At 41.1% G+C, this 19,048-nt stretch overlaps 1 protein-coding gene across 12 annotated transcripts in view; it reads right to left on the bottom strand.

The window, feature by feature from the left end:
- MARCHF8 (membrane associated ring-CH-type finger 8) overlaps positions 1-19,048 on the bottom strand; it is an 89,484-nt gene that overhangs the window by 63,502 nt on the left and 6,934 nt on the right. For all 12 annotated transcript variants that reach the window (XM_086899937.1, XM_086899931.1, XM_086899938.1 and 9 more), the window contains one exon: positions 4,074-4,252. In XM_086899937.1, the coding sequence (XP_086756063.1) occupies positions 4,074-4,169 (96 nt within the window). In that variant the 5' untranslated portion in view covers positions 4,170-4,252. The remainder of the gene's footprint in view (positions 1-4,073; positions 4,253-19,048) is intronic.

The raw sequence follows: 19,048 nt of genomic DNA, 5'->3' as shown, positions 1-19,048 counted from the left end.
AAAGACAATGTTATGACATAACAAACCCAGAACAACACCTCAATCGCATGCCAGAATCGTTTCCTTGTTTCCATTCAGGTGCTGAGAGCCGTTTGCTTTTGCATGCATTAGGAAACATTGCTGCCAGCACACTGCCCACCAAACAGGGGAAGGGGGGTTGTAGATTCTCACACACAATAGAGTGACTCTCCCTTAAACAGGTAAGCATGAAGCTATTCCTAGTGAGGGGTATGTAAGAAGCTAATGATGGTTATTAATAGCCCTTAAAGCTATCAGTTCATCTGAGTTAAATGCAAGAGTAGTAATCCCTTTATGACCTTCCGTATTTTACGGAAAATAAATAATTTTACGGGAAATTGACAAAGTTTCATGAAATACTGCTGCTAACCTCAGATTTCAACTATTTTAAATGTTGAAAATGACATTAACCTGAATCTACTAGGCCCTGTTATGTAGACATATCACTGAGGACATAGACCAGAAATAGCAGGCAAAAGCCTTTCCTCTTAACAGTTGTTCAAATTCAATAGGATTTTTGTCACAGTCTTCCACAGGTACTGAGTCTACAATTTAATCTGCCATGAAGCATGCCCAGGTATTATACACCACTCAGTATGAGAAACTGGATTGTAATGATAAAGGTGGAAATTATTTCTTGCTGTTCTTCCCTTAGTCACAAATCAGTAATCCAGAAAACTTCCTCTTGTAGCAAGAAAAACTAAAATAAAACCAAGTCTTACTAAAATAAAACCAAGCCCAAAATACAAGAGATACATCTTGACCAGAAGCATAGAAGAGAAGAAATAGTAAGAGATCTGTATTGTTCAGATTGAGAATTCTTTCTCTGCAGCTCTACTACAAATGTGTATAGCTGACCACATCCATAATCACAAAAGATAGCAGGATATAAAGCGTGTTCTAAGGAATAAGAAAAACACTGATTTTTCAGAGACTGGTGGAAGTTCTCTCTATAGGCAGCTTGGTCCTTCATTTGCTGCTGCTGTGCTTCTGGAGCCTTTCCTCCAAAGGACTTCTTAGAATGCAGGATATAGATACCAACAAGCCAAGGTCCGGTATGAAATAGCACCAATGAAAGCAAAACAAATTTTCATCTACTGCATGACACTCTACATTTATTCACCTTGGCTTTAGCCACAGCTTGTTAATAAACAGTGGAGATATGTACATGAGATGTACATATGTACATCTGCTCAATCTAACAAGTGCATGCCTGCAAATGCACTTGGTCTAAGAAGCTTGGTGCTACAAAGCAAGCCTACATATTTATCTGTGAAACAGTACCATTGGTTTTGATTGTGGTTTGTGGTTTGATTTCTTTCAGATTGTTGAGTGGTTTTGTACAACTCAAAATATTTTAAGACCACAGTGTACACATTTGCTTGAGGTGCTTACTGTTCCTGCACAGATGAAGTAAAAAATTTACTATGCTTATTACATAATAAAGGTAAGGTAGGAAAATCATGGCACTTTAATTAAACCATGAAACATTGCACATTTTTCTCAAAAACTATTTTATGTTTTTGCAGACATAAGAACCGTGTCTAGGCCAACCACAATAAATAACTGTGACCTATGCTGTCTAATGGGAACTTATACAACTGAAATTATTTACATTTTCAAGAAGTTACACTGACTTTGTACTGAAACACCTTCTTTCTCAGTTTTACCTAGCATCAATCTCCTGTACAGTAGGTACAACAACTCCCTGCAACTGCGCAGCAGATTTTCCCAACACGGGATCATGTTCAGCTGCACTGCTGCTCTTTATCTTGGAGTTGTTAGCTCAACACAAAACAGGCATTTTGAAACTAAAATCTGATTTGTAATATGGCAAGGATAATCTAGAAAATATTTTTCTCTTGCATCCCATCTCTCCTTTACTATATTCTTTAAATATGAGCAAAATTCAGTCTTGCCCAGTGGGTCTTGACTGCATCCAAGAGTTAACGGGGACTCTGGCTATAAAGTATCCTTGAACACCCTAACTATGCAATACAAAGATTTAACTGGATTGGTCAGTCAGCACGTTAACAACTTGATCGTTCTCCAGCTCACTGAAAGGTCCAGCACTAAAGGTTAGCACCAGAAGCAGGAGTGAGGAAGGGAGTATAAGAGCCAGGCTCATGTGGACAGGAGCAGCTATGGTGTCAGTACAGCTGACAGCTCAGCTAGAGCTCCAGCTGCTCCAGTTGTAGTTTTGGCAGAATGGAGGACAACTGGGGATGAATGAATACACTGATGGAGAGAGGAAGGACAAGACTTGGGAAACACAAAGTATTTCCAAGTTAGCCCAATCTATTGCTTGTATGGTCCCAATTCCTCTTCAACATTGTACATATTTAAACAGGTATTCTGTCCTGTTTCCAATGTGCTAAGGCTTGAAAATATAACAGCAATCCAGCAAGAGGAACAATAATCAACATTTCAACTAGTTATCATGAAGGAAACACAGGGGATATTTGTTAACACCAAAGTCGCTGTGTTGGAAATGAAAAACATGTTTAGAAGGAGAGTCAGAACTCTCACTTCTGGGCCCATTGCAAGGTTAGAGACACGAGTTGTTCTGACCTGCCTCCAAATCTCCACTGCCCCAGAGCAGGGTAGTAAATTCACAGCACTGCCCTGCATTTGACAAAGGAGCTGTTTCACTCTCAGCATGTACAATTACCATATGGGAGAGCAAAGGGAGGAAACAGCAGAGCCCTCTTACCTGGGGAGCTGCTCAGGCATTAACTATATGCAACAGGTGGGAAGTGACAGATTCCAGCAGACTCCTGAGACAAGGTGCTTTATGGATTTAGAACATCTCCTCTGTGATAGTAACTTCCTGCCTAGTTCTGGCAAGCAAAGACAGTAGTGTGCCAGCCTAATGAACTACTGGTTTAAGAATCTGAGGGGCTAGAATCCATTTTAAGATGTTAATAAGGAAAAGATTCAAAAAAGCCAATAGTAGGATGGTTTATTTCTCCTGGTGACTTTGATAGGTGCAATCTGGACAGCTATCAGGTGAGATGGGTAGTCAGGGCAAATTACCCCAACACATCAGAAATTACTCTTTTACCCTACTCGAAGTTAGTGTTGGTAAATTCCTTTCTGTAACAAGACAGTGACTTTCTAGTCCCTTATATATATAAGCTACACCCTATCTGTAATCAGCATCACTAGGTCTCCTCAGAGTTAACCACTGCTGAGCAGTCCACAAAGCAAGCCCTACAGCTGTACTATAATGTGAACGTTCTCCTGACATCATTTCATGTTAAAGCTAAAAAACCACAAAGAGGTTTCTGTGGAACTGACAGATAATAAAAGATCAATGCAGTACAGTGTACACTAAAGCCATGATGCACATTAAGGTTTTTGGGCTGGACCAGACACAGCCCAGATAAATAAGGTTGACATGTGAAGACTAGACAGTCTAGTCTTCTTCATGTGCTATTACAAACTGTTAAGTAGTGTATTGATTGGATTTTACTGGACTTATGATCAGTAGATACTGCAGATATTTTTGCATTAGCAGCACAGCAAGACCTCAGATTGATTCCACTCACACACATCCTCCCAAATTAAGAATACTAATCATATTCCATAAAACAGTAGAGTATGTATACATATAGGTGTCTGTAGCCTTCCTTGTGGTAGTCTAGTCACTTTGAAATACAACACAGCTACTACAAGATCAAGGGAAAACAGGATGCATGGCTACATATAGGGGCTCATATTCCATATAATTTTTCTTTAAATACACCTGTAACAGCTTCAATGAAAGTGGTATTAGAGCCATCATCCAAATCCCAATCTGCCTTGAATTCTTATGCAAAATAGATGACTGTATCTTGCATTTTGCAGAAGTTACTCAAAAGCAATCACTAGAATTTTGCAGCTAGCTGCTTTAAAATAGCAAACACAAGAATAAGAAGATAATTTGGTAGCATTTGTCCTCCCTAAAAGCAGCAGTAATGCAAGTAGTTGGGGCTTTGGAAAAGAATCAGGTCTGATTTGGTAACTCCTATAATTTATAACTTCCTGTGAAAATCAAGCATATCTGACAATACCTGTTCCTCTTTTTCTTTGGTCTTGCTCCTGGAGACTCTGGAAGAGGTAACATCCTGAGCTGGAATGACAGAGATTTGATGCAGTGGCATGTTCATCACACCGCCTTGTTTGGTCCTATCATCTACAGGAAGGAGGCTTGAATGCAGTGCTCATTCCGTGCCATTGTAAGGCCTTGCAACTAAAAAATAAAAATATTAGATGATGTTAAAGTAACTTGAAATGCAGTAACTTTTAAACCAAAGCTATGCCATCCACTGCACCAAGACATATGCCTTATTTTTGCTGGATTTTGGTGCACTTGCTGGGTGAGAAGAGACACAGAAATTTTAAAGAATTTTAACCAGAAAGGTCAGAGCCCAAATAATGCAAAATGAAAAAATAAATTCTCAATCAGTTCTGAAAGCGTTCTGAGAGCAGAGCTAGAGGGCAGGGATATGCTTGAGTTTGCTTGGACAGGGAGAAGGAGGAAGAACAGCTCTCCAAGCTGAGCGTGCTACCTGGAGGTGCAGAGAACAAAGCCCATACATGTAAGTTTCCTAAACTGCCATCCCCCCCATACCTGACTGAATTGCCTCAGCAGTCATCCTAAAACAATGTGAATGCTGTAGCTTTGGCTAAAAACAGGCAATAGCCCCATTTGGCTCTTGTCATTCATATAAACCTGCATCACTGTCAGTTGAAAGATATATCACATGAGCTGTTCCTTTCCTAAGACTATTAGAGATTAATACAATCAAAATCCCTCACTAGGGATTGTGAATTCACTGGATGGTCTACACACACTTTATCCTTCTTTTACTAATATAACAGGGAAGCATTACACATAGGAAAGATAGTGATAGACATAAATTACCCAAAATTGGCAATGCTAAACCCAAAGGCAGGCATAATTAACATACCTTTTATTAGATTAGTGAAGTTACATTAAATAAAAAAGTTTTTGAAGCATGTAATATCACGGAGTGTTTATTTGGAATGTAACTTGCCACAAATGAGACACAATCAATTGTGTTTAAAGAACAGATTAAAAGGGAATTAACACAGCAGGGACTATATTAAACAGGGCAACAGAATGATGCACTATTTTTCTGTTTCCATATCATACCAACATTTTTTTAAGCTGGTTTTGAATCTGAAAAAGCAGAAAACAGAGACTAGATAAATGCCCTATATATTACGTTGTTTAATAATTTGGAAGTAGTATAGCTTAGCACTTAGTGAATACCCTTAATTTATACTGCACACATTTTTTATTTAACATTTAATTGGAAGTTTTGAAGATAGAACCAGACCATTCAGCATCTTTTGTGGAATCAAAAACCTAGAAAGCTTGGCCTATTTCCACTAGACTCCACAGGATTACTGAAGTTGTGTAAAATGAAAACAGAATCAACTATTTTGACTGGTTTAGATTCAAAAATAGGAAAAAAACCCCTGTAAGTTCCAAGGCACTTTATATGGAGAATATAAAGTTCACTATCCTCTTGTCATTGAGGGGGAAGAATTATCAAAGGTTATAGAGCAAATCATGAACAAAACCAAAAATGTATGCAAGGCCTGCTGCATCCCAGTCACAAACTCCATCTGCTGCGTGATGTTGTGTGAGCACCCAGCCAAGTTCAAGAGCTTTACTGACACGTGGGCAGGATTTCTATTACTCCCAGAGAGGCCAAGACAGAGCATCATAAAGCACGCAGGAGAGCTTCACAGGCAACGCCTCCGTACCTTTCAGGCATCGCTTACTTTAAAAGTAAAATATATCAGTATGCATAAACTAGCAACAAAGACACTTCCTTACTGAAGGACAAATGGAAACATGAGATTTACTAGCATTACTGAATCCCAGCATAAAGAGAAAATACAGAGCCTCCTCAGATCCTCCCCACACCTGCTTATTTACATCCTCTAAAAGAGCCAAGCCAGAGAGACTATAAACATGGGCTGAGATAGGATTATCAAACCACAGTCAACAAGGCAGGAAAGGAAGGTATTTTCCCAAGAAAACACAGAGAAAGGAAATCCAGAGAACATTAAGCTTCAATGAAAATATGCCAGGTAATATGCCCTGAGCTATTGCCAGTGATAACAGAGCAAAAGGGAGTGAGTTCTGCTCTGTGTCCCCCCTCAAAAAGGGTTCTGGGCTTGTAGGCAAGGACACGTTATGACTATAAAGAGAACAAGGAAAATTATTAGAAAACACAGTTAACCCTCTCTGATGATGGCAAACAAGCCAAACCAGTTTTTTTTTTGCAGGTACTTCAAGGACAGCATGTGTTAGATTTCTTTGAAAGAGCTCTAACAGTAGATCTAATCCAACTGCGTATTCAAAGATGATGTGAAACAGCCTTCCTCTGGTAAAGAAGCCTGGCAGACGCTCTAAGAAAGCCTGCCTTTGTTCAAGGGTGGCTTAGAGAAAGCTGTAAACTAAACCCAGATGCCACCCATCGCATCCCCAATCTGCTGGGTCCCTAATAATGCACACAACTCAAATTCTGTCTGTATCAACCTAAAGCACTTTAACTCCACAGTGCTAATTAAAGGATAAAGTTACGTGAATGATCAGACCATCTGCAGCACAGAGTACAAACAGACAAGGATGCCAGAAAAGCAGTGCCATGCAAAGCCAACACTAAGTGAGTTATGACAAGTTCCACAGGACATTTCACAGCTAAATTAATTCCACATTCTACCTTATTCAAAGGTGAGGAGTTGGGAACCTGCAAAGTGGGATCCAAACTTAAAGCACATTAAACTGGAGGCCTGCCAAAAAGGAAGAAATGCTAAGGCAAGGAAACTGCTCCTAGACAGTCCCTTCTCCTCAGAATTCCAGCTAGATGTTTAGGCCATACCTCACATAAATGAGAATTCCTCATTACTACAGCATCTCCATCCAACAGCAAAGTACACCTGCCCAGGAGGTGGCAGGTAAGGGCTCAGCTTCCTCCCTCACTGTGTTTTAGTTGGTTCATAACTTCCTGCAAAGCTGGCTGGGGCACATGGGAATGCCAAGAGAGAGGACAGCTTGAAGCTCAGCTGTTACTCTGATCTATAGCCACACTGGTTCCTAAAAGATGGACTCCAGCCATACTGCCATTGCAGAGAGTCTTCAGAAACAAATGCCATTTCAAAAGACAGAAGAGGTCAAAATCCTGTCTGCAGAGCCCCCAGATGATCTTAGCTCAGTGAAGCTAAGAATTCACCCACTCAGGTAGTCCAGTTTTGCTTTCTGCAGGACAGGTAAAACAGTATCTAAAATGCCTGCAGACACCTGGAACCGCACCACCAGAGTCCTCATTATGTTGCTAGAGCCACAAAGCTGCAGCAAAATCAGTCAGATTCAGAGTAAACAGGACAGAGGCTCTCAAGGTAGTTGAGAAGTACAAAAGGAAGGAAAAGCATGCACATGACTTGGGCTTGGTGACTGGGCATTCCCCTGAACAGTACATCTGACAGAAACAGAAAATTAGGTTCTTCTGTGTTACCAGCATGAAGTACTCGGTGCTAAGGAAACCTTCCAGTCTGACCATTCACGTGACTCTGGCAGTCACCAACTGGTCAGTCTGACAGACTGGCAGTCTCCCAACACTGGAGACTTTCACTGCTGGGACTGAAGCCCCTTCAAAGTAGGTGGCTCCCGTGAGCCCACAAGACCCCTGCTCGACTCCCTGCACACCCCACTCACACCGTCAGACCAGGTTTCCTTACAGGTTCAACCCCACGTTTCCCATGGCAGAGTCTCAGATGTCTTGTTCCACAAAACCATTTATTCACAGTGCAGAAACACAGAAACAGCTTGAGCTGGTGTCTCCAAGAAGTACCTCCAACAAAAAACTCCCTGGGCTTTTATCCCATCACAGTGTACCTGCACACAAATCTCTCTTCCTCCTGAGTCCCCTGCTCCTGCTGTGTTTCCCATTGTCCACTCACCTACCTCACTGGCACCACTCATCTTCATGTCCTTTGTTGTCCAAGAGGCAATTCATGGCCTCTTATCTTGGGCTCCCAACCAGAGCTCAATCTGCATCTTGGGAGCTGAACTACCTGCACCAGATGTATCCCTCAACAATGAGGAGAGACAACAACAACAACAACAGGAAACCTCAGTATAACACAAGTAGGTGGAAACCACTTGAATTTCCACTTTAATCATCCACCCTGTCAAGATCTCAGTTTCTCAAGCAACAGCAAGAACATGAGATGAACCAAATTATCTGTAACCTGCTGGATTTTAAGAGTGTCAAGTGCCATTGGAAGAACTCAGATGAAGTCCTCCCTCACCTGCCACCTACTGCAGCCCTCTGCCCATTACATGTTCCAAAATAAAGGCTAAACTACTCTTCACCAAAGATTCACAGCTGGAATGGAGCAAGAAAGCACAAATCATCATTTCCTGTCTGTGGTTTGGTACCTATCAGAGTCTACATACCTGCTATCTGAACAGCAGATTCAATTAGGTCATTTATAGTTCAGGAAGTTCACCATATTCCCTTTCTACACAGGGTATGCTAGAAAACTTCAACAGAAGCTCTGGAGCTGTGGTGGCACTGGCTGCAGATGTACACAGACCTTACCAAAAGAAATGTGAGGATGCATGTAGGTGTGTACAAATGCTTTTTATTACTCAGAAGCAGAAAAAATACACCAGTTGAATGGCTCAGTTGCTTTCCTTTTAAAAGTACAATAAGTATTCTGGATTAAAAGAATATGTCTTTATATGCATGAAAGATATACCCTGGAACCCATGGTAGAAGGAAGATGATAGTCACTAACAGAAGGGAATTGGAAAGAATTTCACCTGCAAGTTGTTCTGGTCTGCCCCAAGGTTTCTTACTGTTCTCTTCACCTGCCCTCGCCCCAATAGTGATGGTGAGCAGCATCATCTATGTCAGTGCTCTGACAATCTGTTGCAGGGTGGATGGGTTAAAAATAAAGCAACAGATCACTGATGTCCACATAATGCAGACACTGAAGTAGCATCCACTGCTGTGACAATCCTGCCATGGAATAGATCAATCTGTAGACTGCAGGGCACCTCTCAGATGCAGGCTGAAAATTCTGCTCTGAACTTCGTGGATCGCTGCCATGCAACCTGGTCTTCTGAAACTTGCCCTCTATGCAGCACAAAACCTGACCAACCCAAAAAGGAATGGAAACTACCTGAAGAAATTTGACTGCTGCTAGATGGTGCAAAATCTTCATCAGTTGGCTTACTTTCTCGTAATAAGACTTGAAATAATCTATTAATGCAGATTTGGAATCTGTTTTTCTGCTGGAGGTCTTGATGTGATATCTCAAAGCTCTATTTAAAAAACTCCTTTAATTTTGTGTTTTTATTGTTGTTCTGAAGGTAACAGAAGCCCTCATCCAGTGACTTTAGGAAATTCCTGTGTGCATCTAACTTTTCCTAGCTACTTTGACATTTCAGATAGATACAGCTTATGCCTACTTTCTGTACACTACGTTTTCCATATTTGCAAATATTTCCAATCCTATCAGCTTGTGTTGGCTTCAGTTTGAGGCTTTTATTTCATTTTGAGCTTGTTCGGACTCTTCCCCTACTAATGTATCTTACGTAATCCTCTTCTAGAGATGACAGATGTGCATTTTCAAAAAGAGGATCCTGCATCTGTGTTTCATTTTAGTTTACCGTAGCTTAATCAGTACTTTGTTAACAGCATTATTTAAGAGATGTTATCAAGCCTCATGCACTTCACATGCATTTGTTAACTTGACAAACAAATCTAATCAAGAGAGCTTAAGGGAGACAAACTAACACTTCCTTTCCTGCAGTACTTTTCATATTTCACTTCTAATGTTGTACTCACCCTGAAAAGAACCCTTATATTGAGACTAGGCAGACAGAAGTCTGGATTATTGCTATTTACAGCTCTGAATCTGCCCACATATCTTGCACTGTTTACTAGCTTAGCTGTAACTTCTCCCTCTATTATCTCAGTTCCTCCTTTCCTCCACCTGCTAGTCTCCCAAAACTAATCAGCTTCAATACTTAAAACTCAAATATATTTTTAAATCATGTTATTGATTAGCTGAAATCAAAACAAAGACTTAGAAAGGGGACAAAAGATTATTCTGCAAGTTCCCCATCTTCCCTTTGAAAGCTTTTTAATATACAGGAATATATACGTGTAGACTACACATAACCCACAGAGAAACAGAAGTATCTGCCAGCTCTGGCCAACTCCTCTCAAAATAAGAATACGATTATTTTTATGACTGTAATACAACTAGACAAGCAAGCAGTTGAACTACAGTCTCAGTAAATAACAGTCCCAGAGCACTTAGCAACCCTTTGCCATTATTTCAATGGAAGCTGAGCCTGATCTGGACCTCTAAAAACAAGTTCCTTATAAACTGTTCCCTTCAAATCAAATCAGCTGATAAATGCAATTATGAACTAGCTTGGCAGCATTCAGGAAAACAAATGTCACTTCCCTCTGTTACAATGACAATAGTTTAGTCATTACAGTTCCTTGAGAAATAAAGAAATTACTTTTGTCTGCTTATGCTACTAATAGCAATTTACCTGCATCAGAAGCATCACTGCTCATTCCTGATGTCCTGTAGAAAAAACAAAGCACCAGGTGCTCCACACACATCTGGGGCAGTAAGCTCCTGCTACAGATGCAAAGCTTCTCTAGCATCAGTGGTCTGCTGGTTCACAGAGATTTTTCAGTAACTCCCTTTGTATATTTTTTTGATGAACTAGACCGTAGTAACAACAGCAATAATCCCTGGGACAGTCTCTAACTACAATGAGCAGAAAGGAAAAGAAGTAAAGCAAGAGTTTCATTCTCTACACTGGAAAGTCCTAATGGTGGAGGCCAGGGAGAGGTAACAGCCAGGGCTCCTGTTTTCTCAGCCATCAAGTTCCTCTACCTGCTCCATTGAATTCCCAAATCTGTTTGCATAAGGGGGTGCCATTCACTCTTTTGCCTCAATAATCATGATTTCTCCTCACCCCTTCACAGTAAAGACATCTTCCTGTCCTGACGTGCTTCTGAACAGAGCAAGTCTAGCACATGAATCACACTCACAGCAAGCTGTGAGTCTTTACAGCTTTGCTGCAAGCAGGACATTACATCAGAACCTGTTTGGGGCTTGCCTTATCACTTTTAACCATGATCCCATCAACTCCCAGCATGAGTAGACTGGCTTACTGAGAAATTAATGGCCCTCTCTAGAAGAGGCTTTCTTCCCTCCAATTTGGTACTGAAACCACCCTGCAGATCACAAATTAGGATGTCTTAATCACACAACTTTAAATTTTTCTAAAATATAGGGATGAAGACTTGCTTTGTTATAATACTCATTGTCAGAGAAGAACACGCCACAGTATTATGCCCATTCCTACAGTTTTTGAGAAAAGCTGTCTTTCCCTCTTCACTGCATGTCCAAAAGCAAAGCACAGCAGTAATCTACATGGATCCCATTAGTGGGAACACAGGTTTGGGACTGGTCCACCACAACTACTGCAGCTGGTTGACTGCAATTGCAGCTCACCCTGAAATCAGCACAGAAGGGTCCACAGTACAGCTACTGAATACAAAAAACACTCCCCTCACCCCTACTCATGAGCAATAGCCAAAACCCACAAAACTACGACACGCTTCAGAAAGACAGCAAGTGACGTCAAGGACAAGGCAACACCCCAGACTACCCCATCCCATCTATTGGAAAAAAAGCCCACATGATCATAATGATTATTATGATTTGGCAAAGCACTCCATGTGACAAATGATATATTTTAAAAGAAAATGTAATGAAGATTATAATCCAGTGGAAGAACAGACATACTAATACATGTATAGACCAGAGAGAGAAATTTGCGCCAACTACTTGCAGATAAAACAACTCCATGTGATACAATGTAACACCTATAGATAATTTATGATTCCTTCCCATTCTCAATTATAATCCTTTTGGTGTTCACAAAACTCTAAATCAGTTCTAAAATCCAAGCAAAAATTGCTCTGTATTTTTATCTTCAAAATTAATAAAGATTATTAAAAAATGCATACACTTACATTGAAGACAACAAAAGCCTGGGTTTCTCAAACAGTGTAAATATTTACAGTGCAAGACAGTGATGAAACAGAACAATCTCACCATTGTTCAGTGAGGACATTGCTCACATTTTATATTGTACAGAGATAAGAACAGTGCATCTTTAGGAAAATTCTGTGCTATAGCATGAATTTTCCATTACACCAGAGATGAACAGTTGTAAAAACCATTTACAAACAACAGGCACTTAATCCACATTCTTCACTATTGTTTAACTGCTACCAGGCAAAACAGTCCACTTAAGGCAGAGTAAAAAGAATATACTATTGATTATATAATTCTGTGTTTTGAAGAAACGTGAAATCATTCCTTCTTTGTCTTTGGGTGAATAAGAAATTTCCAAAGCCATGCAAATAAGAATGTATTTATTTTGAATGATTTATGAGTTAAAAGTAAGGTAATTTTTTACTTACAGGTTTAATTTACAACATGTTTTTGCTGTGGAAGTCTTAATAAAATCTAGATTTCTGGATCAGTGTGACAAACCTTTAAACTCTGAAGAAACACCTATAAACCACATTCTTTAAGAATTGCCCAAAGCAACTGGAGAGCCTAAACCCCATATCTTCAGAAGTTCAAATGTAAAGTAAAAAGAGCAGTGTACCAAACATCCTGTACCTGATTCTTCTGCTAACTTGCATGACACTGATGAGTTTGATTTCAACCACAAATTCTCACATTTGAAAGTAACCTGATTTCTGATGCCAAACTACCTACCCAGAAGTCATTTGCTATCCCCCAAATCAAAAAAAAATCTAAATGCATTTTAAATACAGGGAAACACCATATTAAAATATTAAAGTATAACAGACTTCAGTGAGAATTTTTATTGGGAAATATACTTAGACATAGTAAGTTTCCTGAAAGGCTTTATATTTCCATCTTCTTACATTCTGATACCTTCTCTGTACATTTGCCATGTTCAAGAATCCCCATGCAAAAGGCAATGTGGGAAGGACCAGTCCTGTAACCCGCATGAGAACTTATCCTCCAGGCAGAACACCGTGCTGGGGGAGTCCGCAGCTCCACTGACACTGCTGCCCATCTTTATTTCAATACAGAGGTGTGCTCACTGGCTGTGGTTCAGGAAGGCAAACCACTGGAGTTCTTCAGTTTAGCCACTTCAGTGCAATGGAAGGGTAAGAGTACTTCCACCTCCCACCTCTAGGCTGTTCCAGCCACACAGGTATCTTTTGTGGGGTGGTATTGTTCCTTACCACGGCAATGTACAGTACCTGGCACAATCAAGAGCACGGACTGAAGTGCTACAATAAAACATGCATTGTCACCAAAAATTGCCAGATCCTGATTTGAAAAAGTTGCCAGACAGACAAACATGGTATTTCTCATCAACTTCAACATGAAAATTATGCTATGAAGAGTTTAAGAACCTCTGTGTCATAGCACTATCATTAAAAAGTAAAGCCGTATAAAGCCCACAGACAGAGCCCATATCTGTGAACAGAACTAAATCCCTCCCAATGCCAGAACAAGACAGCCTCTCACAGCTGCAACCTTATCATGGGATTGCTGGGTGGCTAAAAAAGCTGCATGTGCCTATCATATTTTGAGTGGCCCCGGTGCAGTTTAAAGGCCAGGCAACTGATTTCAGATGGCTGACAGTGTCACCCCAGCTGCCTGTGCCAGAGCTGACGCTGACATGCACTGCCAGTGGCGCAGAACCCGCACAGTTTCCCTTCATGAGGGTGTTATTTCACGCGAGCGTGCTGGCACGTGTGTGTTGGTTCTGACCATCCTTCCCTCACAACAGTGCTCTGTGCCACCCAAAAAGAAGGGATTGGCATTACTGAGACCCACAGACAAGGCATTTCTTACCACAGTCTATAAAGGGCCATTCATCCCCACTGTACCTAAAATAGCCACTGGATGCAATCATGAGATGAATACATGACTATAGATTCTTTTAAATCACTGCCTTCTTGTACAGACAAGAAAACAGTGTCCAGTAGTTGCATCCTCACCCATTGTCCTTGTTCTCAATTCAGCAATCAAGTGTTGACCCTTTCTGTCCCATCCAGTATTAGCCCCTTCTTTTCTAAAAGTACTTAGAAGTTTAGAGATTTTATGAGAAATATAGAGAAACAGCAGAAAACTCTATCAGTCTGTTCCTATGCACTTGCAAGACCTGTATAGAATCCTATTAAAAAAAATCCATAACAGCTTTCTATCACCAGAATTACAGCAGCACTTCTAAAGTCCAGCTATGATCCACTAGCTCCTCACTGCCAGCCAAACACAGCCAGCCACAGAAAGCTACTGAGACAGAGTGAAGTACCCAGGTACTGAAAAGTGGTGCTTTCTAAAGAGAAACACTTAGAACTGCACAGGTCTGTTTCTTGCTGCTGGAGAACAGGCTGACTTGCAATGCCCTTCTGACCTACTCTTAAATGATTGCCAGTTTTCACTCCAGCATGTGTTTCAAAGCAATCTCCAAGTGTCTAGTAAGGCTGAGATGAGGCCCAAGCCATCATATAGCAAAATTCTGTGGGACAAAAGGTGGTTTTGAAGGAACCTGGTGATAGCTGTAGCAACACAATGGAATGGATACTGGGATGCTGTTGCATATCTACAAGGCAGTAAAAGATGCTGCTATACAAAGTTCTACAAACAGAGAAATAAAATTCAGGAGCATGGTCATATCACTCACGCCAATTGACATGTCATATTCTTCAACCCAATCACATTTAGAAGTGGCTTTTCTGTCTCTTCCCCAAGCAGATGGTCTTTGCTTTAAATCAGTTTAAACAGGAGCCAGTGAGATAAGCCAAGTGTGCTAAAACAAGGCTGATGCAACTCTGGTGCATATGAGCACTACTGTAAAACCTGAAACATTCATGAAGACAAAATCTGGAAGAAACACTAGTTTTTATCAGGTTATCTGTTGAAATTGAAAGCAAGAAGAAAATATTTATTTATTTATTAAGCTGAAGTATCAGTAGTCCTTGTGGAAAAACTGCTGCTGGAGAAAGAGGCAAGCATCAAACCTGTTGAATTTTACATTGACAGTGCCCTTTACTGCAGAGAGAAAAACCCACACAACTGTGCCCTGCTCTCCTCCATGTTTTCCAGGACCCATACCAGCTGACTTTCTTCTTGGTTTCCTTCTCTAAGTAGCTACAATTATGATAATACTCAGGGACATTTGCTCTCCCAAAGAGCAGATGAAAAATAACCACAGACAAATAATTTGAACATCTGCCGAATTATACTAATGGAGAGATAGCGATGTATTTCTCTATTAATCATTTTAAATGGCAAATGCAAGTTTGTTTTGCCTTTCTCAACTGAAAAAAAGAAAACTACCTCCTATTCCCAAAGCAGCAGATATTAGAAAGTCAAGACAAAAATCTCTTCCGTTTTCTGCTCACTTGAAACAGTTGGCTTGTTCCATTCTAGATAGTCCCATCTTTAGCACAGGCTCCCACACATAGGCTGTACAGCACATCAAGATGTTCACAAGGTATATAAAGACTAAAGATGTCTCCTGCTATTTCTGAAGTGACAGGAACCAGCAAGTGACCAAAACACTGCTGCTTTCCTCTTAGAGGTCCCAATCATTCCCTTCAGTCTCTGGGTGCCACAGGAAGCAGTGCTGTGCCTAGGAACAGGCATGGTCCCCTCTGCGTCACAAGTGACCTTGTGCCAGGCACAGTCCTCCTCCATTGGCTGTGCTCTCTCTGAAAGGGCATAGAGCCTTGAGCTCAGAGGAAGTTACACTCCTTGTTTTTCAGGGACACATGCTACTCAGTGAATGGCATTACCTGGCAACATTACAATAAACTCACAAAGAAATAATCTGGTACAAGATCACATCCCCTACATTTCCTGCAGAGTTAACAGAAGTTTCACATCTCAGCAAGGACAGCTGGTCTCTCACTGCCTCATTACAGATGACAGAAGTCATCAAACTTAAGAAATTAAATCGACAAGAGGCTAAAAAGTATTCAGATCCCAATCTCAGGAGATGTGAAATACCTCAGCTGAAAAGGCTCCCTCTTCTTTGCTGTCCTGCTTCTGCAGCAAAGCCACACAACTGCCTTAAAATGCTCAACCTAACAACTTCAAGCAGGAAACAACAATGTAACACCCATATAATGTTCCTTTCAGTGCTCCTGGACTGGGTTTTCTGGGGTAGGTGTGGGGCTTTTTAAAGGAAACATAAAATCTGTAGGAAGCAGATGCCTACCATGGCAGGCATCTTCTCTCCCTCAAAAAGACGACCCTGCTGGAAAAACTGTAATTTAGCTGGGGCAAAGACTCAGCATAAATGCAATGCAAAGTTACTACCATCAATGTTGGAACACCTGGTCTTTCCCCAAAATTACCTCCTCAAACGCTGATTCTGTCCAGATTTTCCAGACTGGCAAAACCACTTCAGCCTCCAATCTTGTCCTATATGCAGCTTATGAATTAGAAGACTTCTCTAATTAGAGATCACCAATGCAATTAGAAGGTAGATTATTTTTAGCAACTGTCTGATTGAGCTGGAGCTGTACTCAGTTACAAATTAGTTACTTTTTCTAAGACTACATTTTACACAAGAATTTACAATACAACATTTAGTATCTCTTCAGAAGCCATCATCTATCAGCAAAGACAAAGCAGCTATCATATACCCAAGAAGGTACTTTTTAACATCTTCAAGTTTCTCACTCCAAGCCTAGAAGAAATGGCGAGGGGAGAAGAAACATGGAAAGGTACAGCCATCTTCACATACCAGGGGTGAAGGCACAAGCTTGAGTAACCCATCCCTCTGCAAGCTGTCATGCAGGGGTAGCATCTTTTACAGAAGGGGTCATAGAAGGCCCAGAGACAGTGTAACATGCTGTTTTATTGCTCACCAAGTTAAAGCATGACTTTGCCTGATAGTGATTTTCTTCCTTCTTTGGCATGTTACAATAAAGGAAGACAAAAAGACCCACAGAAGAAAGGCTTGGCTCAGAAACTTGCCAACTCTCCTTGACTCAGAGGGGTTGCTGGACACAGGGAATAAACAGCTCAGAAAAGCAGGCCTGTGCTGCAGTATGTCCGTGTTATTTGCCTTGGTGGGATGCACTGTGTACAGTCAAGCTGCTTTCCACTCCCATCCCCTGCTGACAAGAATTACTTTCAGACTTGAAATCAGTTTCATCATCTTTTTAATTCCCAATTCCTGGCTCAGATGTCTCATATGCACTAGCTAGATTACATCAACCACAAAGACCTGCCCACGAGCCACACAGGATATACCTCAAAGGCAATCACTCAGAGATTGGATCATCAGCTCTAAATTTCTCTTCCTTTATTCATAGAAGTAGCAATACAAACTGTGTGACAAGGGATAAGTGTATGCTTTGTAGTGTCATGTGGAAAGGGAGATAACACCAGAGCATCAGGATGCAACTGGAAAACATAACTTCCTTGAGCAGAGCATCTACCCTGAAGCAGAACCATCCCTGCAGCCTCCTCCCCTGAACAAGGCATAGACAGTAAAGACAGGCTGTCTTTAGCCAAACCCATGCAGGTCTTACAGAGCAGAGAGCCTTAACAGAGCAGCTAATGAGGACTTGAAAAGGCAGCTGACAAACAGCCAACCAGCACGATGCCTGTGGGGCACAGCAGCTCTACCAAGCCTCTGCAAAGCACCTGTAGTTCTGCATAGTGAGAGCATGCCGACTAAAAACTTCCCAGTGGGCAGTCAAAGATGGGTGAGACAGACTGAACGTGTGTCCAAGCTGACAAGTAGAGCTCAAGTAGACAGAGAAAGCAAACAACCATAACAAATATCTAACAATGAAAGATCACAGCCAAGAATAAAATGCATGATGTATCCAATTCCCTCTACATAAGGAACTGATGCTGAGTTCTTTGCTCTCAGGCTGCTGGGCCACATGATGCTATGCTTGCCAGGGTATCACTAACAAAGGAAAGTGAGTGAGAAATCGTATCTTGAATCACACATGTTCAACAGCAACTGAGCTGGGATCCTTGCCTTGCGGTTGGGGAAGCTGATATCAACACAACCAGTAAATAAAAGCCTAGGTCTGGAGCATGTATAAATGCTTCAGGATCCCCAAAACACCAAACACTGACCATGGGAGATCCTGGGAGGAAAAACACCACCAAAAGACAGCAAAGCATATGTCAGACTTACCCTGCTGCATTTGGTACGTAGGTAATGTAGAGGAGGTGCTTCCACACTTCACTAGCAGCATCTCAAATGCAGCCTTACTGAGCAGGGGTAAAATGCCAAGAGCACTTAGACTTAGTACAAGGCACTGAGCTCTGGCAGGGCCATCTCCTGCTGCTTTGAAGCTGCAGTTCTAATACATCATTGCACACTGCCTCACTAGAAACAAAGCCAGACATTTAATTTAAGAAAGTAATCAGATGGATTAGGAAAGGTCAAAGAATAATAAGTTTGAACTTCTTGCCATTTGGAAAATACAACAGTGTTGTGGGCTCCCCATGATTTGCCTGGAAAACACACTGCAGTTTTCCTACATTTCCAGGATGGCACATAAAAAGGAACTCATCTCTAAAAGGTCTTAGGAACTGCAGAGCTCTGCAGAGCTCTGTGTACTAGAGCAGGACTCTTTTTCACACCCTGCCAAAGCATGGAGCAGCTCACACAGAACGGTATAGAGACCTTCCAAGCCTTACAATTTTGCAGTGATTGGTGAGAATTTCTACAACATCAGAAATACTCAACTTGAGCTGTCTCAGTCACAGTTACCCTCCCCTGTTGGGTCTGACCCTAAGATGAAGGGTACAAAATAGCTGAACATCACTGTCAAAATAATCACAGAAACAACATACATGCCTGCCTCACACAAAGGAATTGCTAAGAGGCAATATACAGTTTTCATGCCCCAAAACAAGAAGATAT

The sequence above is a fragment of the Cyanistes caeruleus genome, chromosome 8, assembly GCF_971803275.1.
Source record: "Cyanistes caeruleus chromosome 8, bCyaCae1.hap1.1, whole genome shotgun sequence".
Lineage (NCBI taxonomy): Eukaryota > Metazoa > Chordata > Aves > Passeriformes > Paridae > Cyanistes > Cyanistes caeruleus.
This window is presented reverse-complemented; position numbering and strand designations above follow the sequence as displayed.